The 10,362-nt window shown below is 40.9% G+C and overlaps 1 protein-coding gene across 1 annotated transcript; it reads right to left on the reverse strand.

Moving 5' to 3' along the window:
* Positions 1 to 6: 6 nt before the first annotated feature.
* Positions 7 to 9,129, reverse strand: LOC123986368 (glutathione hydrolase 5 proenzyme-like). The gene is made up of 12 exons (XM_046074580.1): positions 8,605 to 9,129; positions 6,294 to 6,421; positions 6,106 to 6,201; positions 5,383 to 5,578; positions 4,702 to 4,862; positions 4,395 to 4,541; positions 4,130 to 4,260; positions 3,000 to 3,187; positions 2,785 to 2,876; positions 2,558 to 2,667; positions 2,363 to 2,473; positions 7 to 2,139 (listed from the first exon to the last, which is right to left on the reverse strand). The coding sequence occupies exons 1-12, from the start codon at positions 8,775 to 8,777 to the stop codon at positions 1,993 to 1,995; spliced, it is 1,680 nt and encodes a 559-aa protein (XP_045930536.1). The 5' UTR covers positions 8,778 to 9,129; the 3' UTR covers positions 7 to 1,992.
* Positions 9,130 to 10,362: the final 1,233 nt, after the last annotated feature.

Consider the following 10,362-nt stretch of genomic DNA (forward strand, 5'->3'; position numbering starts at 1 on the left):
GCCAATACAGCGTCAATTCGTCTTGGGAATGACATATACAAGTCCTGCACAGTGGTCAGAGGGATTTTAAGCCATTCTTCTTGCAGGATAGTGGCCAGGTCACGACGTGATGCTGGTGGAGGAAAATGTTTCCTGACTCGCTCCTCCAAAACACCCCAAAGTGGCTCAATAATATTTAGATCTGGTGACTGTGCAGGCCATGGGAGATGTTCAACTTCACTTTCATGTTCATCAAACCAATCTTTCACCAGTCTTGCTGTGTGTATTGGTGCATTGTCATCCTGATACACGGCACCTCCTTCAGGATACAATGTTTGAACCATTGGATGCACATGGTCCTCCAGAATGGTTCGGTAGTCCTTGGCAGTGACGCGCCCATCTAGCACAAGTATGGGGCCAAGGGAATGCCATGATATGGCAGCCCAAACCATCACTGATCCACCCCCATGCTTCACTCTGGGCATGCAACAGTCTGGGTGGTACGCTGAGCTTCTCCACACCGTAACTCTCCCGGATGTGGGGAAAACAGTGAAGGCGGACTCATCAGAGAACAATACATGTTTCACATTGTCCACATCCCAAGATGTGCGCTCCTTGCAACCTTTAAAACCGACGTTTGGCATTGGCACGAGTGACCAAAGGTTTGGCTATAGCAGCCCGGCCGTGTATATTGACCCTGTGGAGCTCCCGACGGACAGTTTTGGTGGAAACAGGAGAGTTGAGGTGCACATTTAATTCTGCCGTGATTTGGGCAACCGTGGTTTTATGTTTTTTGGATACAATCCGGGTTAGCACCCGAACATCCCTTTCAGACAGCTTCCTCTTGCGTCCACATTTAATGCTGTTGGTTCGTCCTTCTTGGTGGTATGCTGACATTACCCTGGATACCATGGCTCTTGATACATCACAAAGACTTGCTGTCTTGGTCACAGATGCGCCAGCAAGACGTGCACCAACAATTTGTCCTCTTTTGAACTCTGGTATGTCACCCATAATGTTGTGTGCATTGCAATATTTTGAGCAAAACTGTGCTCTTACTCTGCTAATTGGACCTTCACAGTCTGCTCTTATTGGTTCAATGTGCAATTAATGGAGATTGGCCACCAGGCTGGTCCAATTTAGCCATGAAACCTCCCACACTAAAATGAGAGGCGTCTCAGTTTCATTGTCCAAACTCTGTAAAAGCTACATGACTAGAATCAGCAGTAAAATCTGATAAAAATCGCTGAAAAAGTTTGACGATTTTGCTCCAAAATAAGGTTTAAAAAGCATTTTTCCCGACCGCTTCTACTATGCATGGGTCACCTCTTCCACACATGCGCAGTAGAAGTAAAACAGACCCTTACGTCAGTGGAACCACACGAATGGCTGAATTATGATTCCCGCTTTGGCTGTTAAAAGCAGACGAGGCTTTCTAGCGGGAGGGGCGGGATAACTGCCATCTTTGCCGTTACAGGCTTTCCCACAGAGTTGTATTGAGGATGTGATTGAGTGGCGTGTCTCCTCTAAAATGTCTTAAATGGCTTAACCCTACAGCTGCGCACATCACCAAGGCAATAGGGAACAGAACGTTCATATATGTCGTTTTGTAGACTATCGACCTATTCTGTCGTTTCTATGAGTACGTGTTGAAAACTCTTACTTGGAGTTTACCACCAAATAAAGTGGTTTACATAATCTGATCATTGGACCACTTCTTTTGTTTCTTGCCCCATCTGACTTCTTTTGAGCCATGTTACCAATTTCTGAGATCTCTGCAATTACTTTGGTGGGTGCAATTTTGTCAAACAAACAGAAATGCTGAAAATAAGACCCATTTTATATTATTGTACTGCTCATCAGTTCCATCAAGAAAGAGTTTGAGCACCAAATTGCTCTCATTTTGTTCCCCCGGTTTCAGCACATTTATTTTTCTTAAGGCTAAAGGTTCATTCAGTCAGTCTTTAGGGCAGAGTTTAGGGGGAACCTGGTGCTTCCTCATGATCTGTATGGTCAGTATCCAGCTGACATCCCCATCTTCCTGCTGTCTGATACGGCTGCAATGCATCCATTTTCCTTTTCCACAGCATTGACAACATTGAAGAAGTATGGCCAGTTCCCATCTTTATGTCCAAGAGCTCTGAGGCCATCTTTCACAGACTGAGGGCACGCAAAAAATACATCTGCAAATTAATACCACTTTTCCTTAGCGCTTCAGATTTCAAAACTACTTACAGGTAAATTTAATCAGATTTTGTAGGATTATGTCCTGGTAATCTCAGTCAGAATCCATTAACATAAATAGAAATGTTATTCATTAGACAGGCCGTCATACTCAAGTGAATTTGGTTGCATTAATGGACATTGAGGATGGGAACCTCACCTTTTCAAAAGCAGGCTCAAAATTCACATTGTTCTTGGAATCAACGAACACTATTGGCACAGTAATGGCCTCTTTCAGATTCATCCCCAGCCACAGGCGATTCATTATAGACTGCCAAAATAAAAGAGCATCTTGTAAACAAAACAAATGAAGAAGCAGATAAACAAGCATACAAACAGAGTTCAAATGAGCTACCATGGCCACTGCTGAGGTAATCATGCTTCCTCCTGATCCACCAATGACAAGGAGTCCTCCAGACTCTGACTCCAGTATTACCGGAGTCATTGAGGAAGGAGGCTGTTCACCTGTGACAACAATTATACTCTATATCAGACTGAAAAGAGGCTAAATGACTAAATTAATTAATGTCTTTAATTCAATTGCCTTAGTTTGAAAGGTGATGTCTATGTCTGTGACTTTACCTGCCCTCAGTGTGTCTGCTCTCCCACAGAAGTCAGATAGCTCATTGTTGAGGATGATGCCTGTTCGTGGAGAGTAAATGGCTCCTCCAAATCTACAAAACGAAACACAACACAGTAGACTGAGCGGATAAATATTATATTGTTGTAGATTTTATATAATATTTAGATATAAAGTAGATACAGAAATCTTCTGCTTGAAGAGACTTCTTGCTCACAGTTGGTTTATGGTGCTGGTGGCAGAGACAGCCAGTCCATCTTGATCTAGGACTGACACATGTGTTGTCCCAATGTGATCCAAGGAAGGCTTGACAATATAGTAGTAGGAGTTGTCATGGGTGCCGTTTGAAAAAATCATGTCCCTGACACGATTAATGAAGGCAGGATCAATCAAATGATCTGCACTCTGAAAGAAGAATATCATGTTTTGCCATTTTTGACTTAATTGGACAGGTTACAGAGTAGATAAAGACAGGAAGCATGCAGAGAGAGGAGACATGCAACAAAGATAGAACAGACAGAACTGAACCAGGGATATTGCAGTTATATTTTGCCGGGAGTTATTTGATCAGACTGTTATCACTTAATTGTCTGTACTCACATGTTGACCCTTTCATGGGGGTTAGCAATAGCTTCATATAATGTACAGACACAAGAATGGTATCACACTACTCATCTAACTCTTGGCAAGAAAACGAATAAATGTCTTTCCCAAAATATTAAACATTTTATTTAACCACTAAGACAGTGGACTATTTTTTTCTTTATTAAACCTGCATTCGAACTGCAGCTTAACCTACATGTTAGCAAAGAGTTCACTATTTAATTGCATTAGCAGTATTAGAGTTGCCCAGTGACTGCAGATGGAAATCAGCGGGTAGCTAAATCTGGTACAATAATATTTTCTCATTGTATGAGATTACAAAATAAACAGTCCCTGGCAAATAAATGTCAGAAACTCAACTAAACTAATAACACATCCAGCAGACATGAAGTAACACTTATTTGGAGTTAATGGCACATGTAAGTTAAATATTCACTCTCCATCAACTGCTGAGGAAAGCAGCTGAATGCACCATTTTATTCACCGGCTAGCATAGGTATTGAAAGTAGGATGCTGCGGCACTCCCTGCAGACAATATGAGTATTGGCGTTTAAAAAACACAACTGTCAATTCTTAACATTATAATCAAATAATATTTCTGTTCTGACTAGAAACGAGGTTGATGAGAACAGTAGTAAAAAAGTGAAGTTGCTTCTCATCTCAATGTGATTTTTTCCCAATCAATCATTCACTTGTTTTCCTTATAATATCTTTTGTCCTAATAATAATGAAATATATCCCAACCTTTCTGTTATTAAACAGAGGATCACTAATGCTCCTCTTTTGTCCATTAGCAAATTTTGCTGCCTCTATAAAGCGATGGTACGTCTGAATCTTCTGGTTACCCTTCAGGGAGTCTGGAGTCAAGGGGAACCCTGCAGATAAAGGAGAACAACAACCAACTTTAAAATGATTATGCTCTAGAATCTTTTGTTTTAACTTAATCATAATTCAGGGTATAGCAACTGCTACAATAGGTCAATTGAAGTCATCACACAGGACATGAAACCTTTCATTAGTCTGAGAATGAAGGCAAGCAGAGCGCCCCCAGCAGGGGGTGGAGGGATATGCATCTGAATATTTCCCAGAGGAACTTTCCAAGCATCTTCCACTCGCACCTGAAAGGACTTCAGATCCTCCATTTGCAAAGTCCCACCTTGATAGAAACATGTAGGATATAGAAACAGCTTGTTCATCTTAAATTATATTAGCTTTTCTACTTTGCTTTTTTACATTATGAACAAGTGTGTTTTCATTTGTTGTCTATTCAAATATACACCCACAGCTTGCCCAGCCTATGGTAAAATTGTACAAACCTGTAGCTTTTATATCTTGGATTAAGTCATGTCCTATCTTGCCAGTGTAGAAGGCATCCGCCCCTTGTTTTGCTATTATTTCCATGGTTTCTGCAAGTTTAGGAAATTTCAGGATGTCTTCTTTGCCTAGAACCGTTTTGTTCTTGTTACAGAAAACTTCACTGGGAAAAAAAAAGTATTCATATAAAAAAACTCAGGAACTATAAACAGAATTTTTGCAGAAGCATACAAATGCACTCTTTTCACACACCACACACACTAATCTTGCATTGGGGAAAAGCAACATTTCACAAAGAAGGTGAGCACTGCTTTCATCTCTGGGTCAGTAAACCCTGCTCATGAAATGTTACAGATTAATAATAATAATTTTCACTAATCCAAAAAGTGCTCAATTGAGTGCATCAGCTGCGTACAACTATCATGAAATGTGAAATCATGAAAGTTAAATACTGACATCAATAGTTGACCCAGGGGTTACATAAAGCTAGCATGAGTTAAACTGGGGATTTATGGGATAGCTCTTTACTCCAGGATTTCTGGCAGTGACACACTGAATGAAACATTTATTATAACTGTGGCTATTAAGTAGATAGTCTTGAAGAAACAAATTTGCTAACATAATCATCATTTTAGAGACCTTGAAAAGCTCTCAGTCACTAAACAGTTGGTGAGCTGTTGTACCAGAGAGAGGAGTTCTCCACGTGTACTTTCACAATGCTGGAACTCAGTAATTTCCCCAGAAATGGTGGCATAGGGATACCCTCCTTGGCCAGTCTAATTGTTGGCTCAAACAGCTTGGCCCAAGGCAGCTTCCCATACTGTTTGTGAACTACCTCGTAGCCCCGCAGCTCTCCAGGAACGCCGATCCACTGGCTGCCTACAATGTACAGGTGAGAAACAGTGCAGCTGCATTAAACAAACGATGGAAACCAATGATGAGAATTTCGGTTGGACTGTATGTGGAATAGAAATGGTGATATTATCAGTTAAGCAATTGTAATTACATATGTAAAATGTTTAACGCTAGAAAACAACATCTAACCTCAGCAACGAAACAAGAGCTCCACTAAGATTTTTCTTTTATTTAAGGGGTGGTGATTTCAATCAATTAAGTGACTTGTCATTCTGTGTGCTTACAACTACATTGTAGACCTTTAATTAAATGTTTATATAGTGCTGATGAATGATATGCAGGGGGTTAAAGTAAAGTTTTCCCACTTATTTCTCCTACATTGTGGAAGGGCACTTAAAATGCAATAAATTATGTTGAAAATGAGCCAGAATGATCCATTAGAAAAACATTTCTCTGAGTTACTGGGATGACATTGCAATGACCACATGAGGAAACATGAGTAGGAAATCTGTTTTATGAGCTACTGTACACTCATGGACAACTCTGCCTACCTGTGGCCATTCTGAATGTGGTGGGACAGTCATTTAACAGGTTAGTTTTGAAAGACTGTGGGACGGTCTCTCTGAAGTTGTAGACTTTGACAATGCCTGGGAAAAGATCAGCAATTAGAATCATTGGCCCAATTAATCATTATAATTATTACGAAATCCAAGTCACACTATTGATTAAGAATACCCACCGGTTTTATTTCTTATAGTTAATATAGACCCTCCACCAAGCCCCATACTTTGAGGATTAAGCACAGATGTGCACAGAAGAGCTGCAATGGCGCCATCTACTGCCGACCCCCCTTGCTGGAGCATGTTCCTGGAAAACAATCATTTTCACTGGATTTATGGGAAGTGTGTAAACACACAGTCACGAACTCTGACTACTCACCACATATTTGCCCAACCACAGAAACGTGTACACATTTTTAAATAGCTGCATGACATCTTAGTAGACTTCGGGGTTCAGTGTTTCAGGGTGCCAAAGTATCAGAGTGCTGCCAACAGGCAAGTTCAAACCATGTGCTCATGGCTGAGGTAGACTTCAGTCAACATACCAGAAAGTCGCTGGCCATGGTGGTGCTTTTTAAAAATGTAACTCTTGAGGTAAAGTGTCTTTCTTCGAAATTACAACTCATTTGTTTTTACTTTTGGGATTACTCAACCTAATTATACTACACAACAGAGCATGTATATGATGTATGAAAGCTTCTTCCTCTGAAAGCTTTGAATGGGTCTTTTCACGGAGAGGTTGGCGTGGGGTCAGTTGTGTTCACTGAGCAACAAGAGTAGGTAGTGTTGGGAATGTTGTGGCTCTGTTAAGATTGGGAGTTTAACTGAGGAAAAAGTCTTAGGAAGCAGAATGTTAGTAAAATTTAATCAGAAGCATCTAATTAAAGGAGTCTCATGGGAACAGTGTAGACAGAACAATGAATTAAATTGTTGTATTATGTCTTCACACAGTACACATCACAAAATGGATGCATTTTTGAATGAAGGACAAAATCAAGGTTTTATATGTTGTGTATAAAGACTTGGCAATTCTAATCTGGTGATTTAATTTGTGTGTACTTTGTACTTTGTGTGGGGGTTTTTTTTTCTTTAAACCTGCCATGGTGAAGTATATAGCCTGTAGGTGTGGTTGAATAGGGAGTTTGCAGAAAGTGGAGCTCATATACAGCTAGCTAAAAAAAAAGCAAACAGCAAAACTTTGAAGAAAGTGTTATGCAAATGATATAGTTCAAGAGAACTATGACTATATTGGTGTCAATGGCAGATTTTAAAAAACAAAGGCTGGCAGATGCTGAGATGTGGCAGTTTGATCCAACAACAGGAATAGTAGTGTTTATTCAAGATTCGGGGACAACCTTTAGAGCTTTTGCCCCAACATAAGAAAAGAAAAAAAACTGACACAAGACTTTGGTCATTAGATTTAGTTTTAAAGTTGTACTTGACTTTAATCATTATTGTTGTGTGACAAAGACTACTATTATCAATCTCCTTATTGATGAGTAACTAATTAAGTGGTGAAGTGACTGATTTTACTTAATCACAGTGTGTAAAGTGTCTGTCATGGTTGACAGACCAGAAACATATTCCAATAACTCCCTTTATTATCACCGTTTACAAATATAAGATAGGGCCTATATTATCAAAGGTGTTATTTAACTCTTTGTCTCATCACTGGTCAACAGAAGAAATCCAAAAAAGTTTCTCTCACAATATTAGATAAGAACATGTTGGCTCGGTGCATCACTCTTGGAGCTCACATTGTCTTTGCAGTGAACTAGGAAATGAACTTCTGACAAATCTTGGCAGAGGACAGAAAACAGAAACCTCTCTTTCTCTCGCAAAACATAAAAGCCGAAGAGCTACATGCACAAACGAGAGAAAAAAAACCTAAACAACAACAACAACAACAGCAACAACAAACGAGTTCACATAGTGGCCCATCAATGCATCAAATAACTAGGCTACATCATTGCAACAGTTTATCAGAGAAAGAACCAAGTCTACTCTAGCCATAACAGAAAGATTAACATCAGTTTGTTGGGTTGAAAGCCAGTTTTTCACATCCAACAGGATAGGTGGAAGCGATGGCCTGTCTGCACAGACCTTTGGTATTATCTCTATTCTCCAAATAGAGCCTATCAAATCTCTTAAACTGCTTATCCCATTGCTCAGTTCAGCTTTTCATCTCACTCATTTGCACTCCCGCGAGCACGAAGGTGCAACCTGGTGGCCTACACAGTTCTGAATAGTAGGCTATAATTAATAAAGAAACAGATATGATGGAAATATGCCACTGTGTATGGTAACGAACAAGTTAATAAAGTTCAAAATTCCACAAAAAAACCCCAAACAAACAAACAAACAAAAAAAAACGTTCACGTTTTTTAAGGTTTTAAATAGGCTACAGTGTGTTAAGCCAAACTCGGGTCAAATTCAGCGCTGATTGCTCCAGATTAAAACCAAACTGTTTCCCGTCTGAAGGTGTCTTACCTGCCGATCTCGGAGCAACGCAGCGTGTCTGCAGACACTGCCGCGTGCCTGAAGCTGCCTCTGGGACATCCACTGTCCTGAAATGTGGCGATGCACATGCACACGAGAGCAACTGCGCAAAGTAAACCAGCCAAGATGAAGCAGCACACCAGCCATGGCTTATATTTAGCCATTTAACTATCTGTGCAAGAAACTTTGTGTTGTTGAAAGACCTGTTGCTGCTGCCGCTCAGTGCGTACACACGCTCAATGAACACCTCTTTAATCCTGAGCTTGGGTTTACCCCTCCCCTCCCTCCATCAACTGGCTGCTGTCGTCAAGTGAAAGCGGGGAGCCACTAGAACTAGTTACTGGACAGCACTACTGCTAATTAGGCTACAAAAGAATGTATATGGCTTCAACATCTTCTCACGCCCAAAGGAAATTACCATAACGTCACGGGTATTCCCAGTTGACTGCGTTTTTTAAAATTTTGTTTTAATGTTCAAAAGAGAACCGCTCTTCACTTCCAGGCAACTTGTTTCTTTGGAGTTTCACTCTTACGCAACATGAAGTCCCCCCCCCCTTTGTTCTATTCCTGCAGCGCCATCATTTCTCGCTATATCCTAACCCCAGAGTAAGGGGAAACTGCCTGTTCCCTGTTCCATTACACTGGATGTGGCCTCTGTGTCAGTGGAGACAGTTGGCCCATGTATCTTAATTTTGTCATCTTTACTGCTCAGTGGCTTCTGGTTGCTAAACGCTGTAACATGGCCACAGGGACCAGTCCACACAAACCATTTAAATGATAAATTTAAATTTTTTTAAGGTTAAGTTGTTATGGTTGTCTCAGCTAATCCTACACATATAGGGTATTACTCAGCACTGTTCCCTCTGCCAAGGACAAGAGACAAGAGGAATCTAAACAAGAAGAAGACATAACAACACACCAGAAACCTTGAAGGAGAGCCACCCCAACCCCCGTTGGAAGAGAGCTCTGATCCTTCTCCTTCCCTCGCTCCACTCCCATTTTCTCTACCCTAAACCCCCCTCACCGTCAACCTCCACCACTGGTTCTAAGTCCTCCAGGTTTGACACGTGTCACAAATGCAGCGCACAACCCGCCTTCCCACTCCGCAATGGCGAATAAGCCCAGTAAGCTCTGTCTGATATGTGCTGGGTCCAGGCTACAAGGAAAATAGCACTCATGACTCTTCCCAGGACAAGCCGGGGCCCAGTGTGCTGGTAGTCTTCTCCATCCCTGTCTTGATAGGTAACAGAAAAAGCACGGTGAATGTGTTAAGAAAAAGGAAGCACTCAACATATCCTGCAAATTAAGTATTAATTCCTCGTCAGCCGCAGCCTGTCGAAAAAAGTGGGCCAGAAAATGTTTTTAACACACTAAAATTAGCTTTGTTAAATGTTAGGTCTTTGGCAGGAAAAACATTTTTAATCAATGATTTTATAATAACTCACAATCTTAATTTCATGTTTTTAACTGAAACTTGGTTGGACCAAGATAACAGTGCAGCTGTCCTTATTGAGTCTACCCCTCCCAAGTTCAGTTTTATGAGTGAAGCTAGAGTGCATAAGAGAGGAGGTGGAGTTGCCATTTTGTTTAATGACTCCCTCCAATTGTTGGTGATTTTAACATACATGTTGACAACCCCCAGGAAAGAGGGACTAAAGAACTGTTTTGTGTTCTTGATAATTATGGACTGACTCAACATGTGACGAGGCCCACGCACAATAAGGGGCACACTTTGGACTTGGTCATCTC

The sequence above is a fragment of the Micropterus dolomieu genome, linkage group LG17, assembly GCF_021292245.1.
Source record: "Micropterus dolomieu isolate WLL.071019.BEF.003 ecotype Adirondacks linkage group LG17, ASM2129224v1, whole genome shotgun sequence".
Lineage (NCBI taxonomy): Eukaryota > Metazoa > Chordata > Actinopteri > Centrarchiformes > Centrarchidae > Micropterus > Micropterus dolomieu.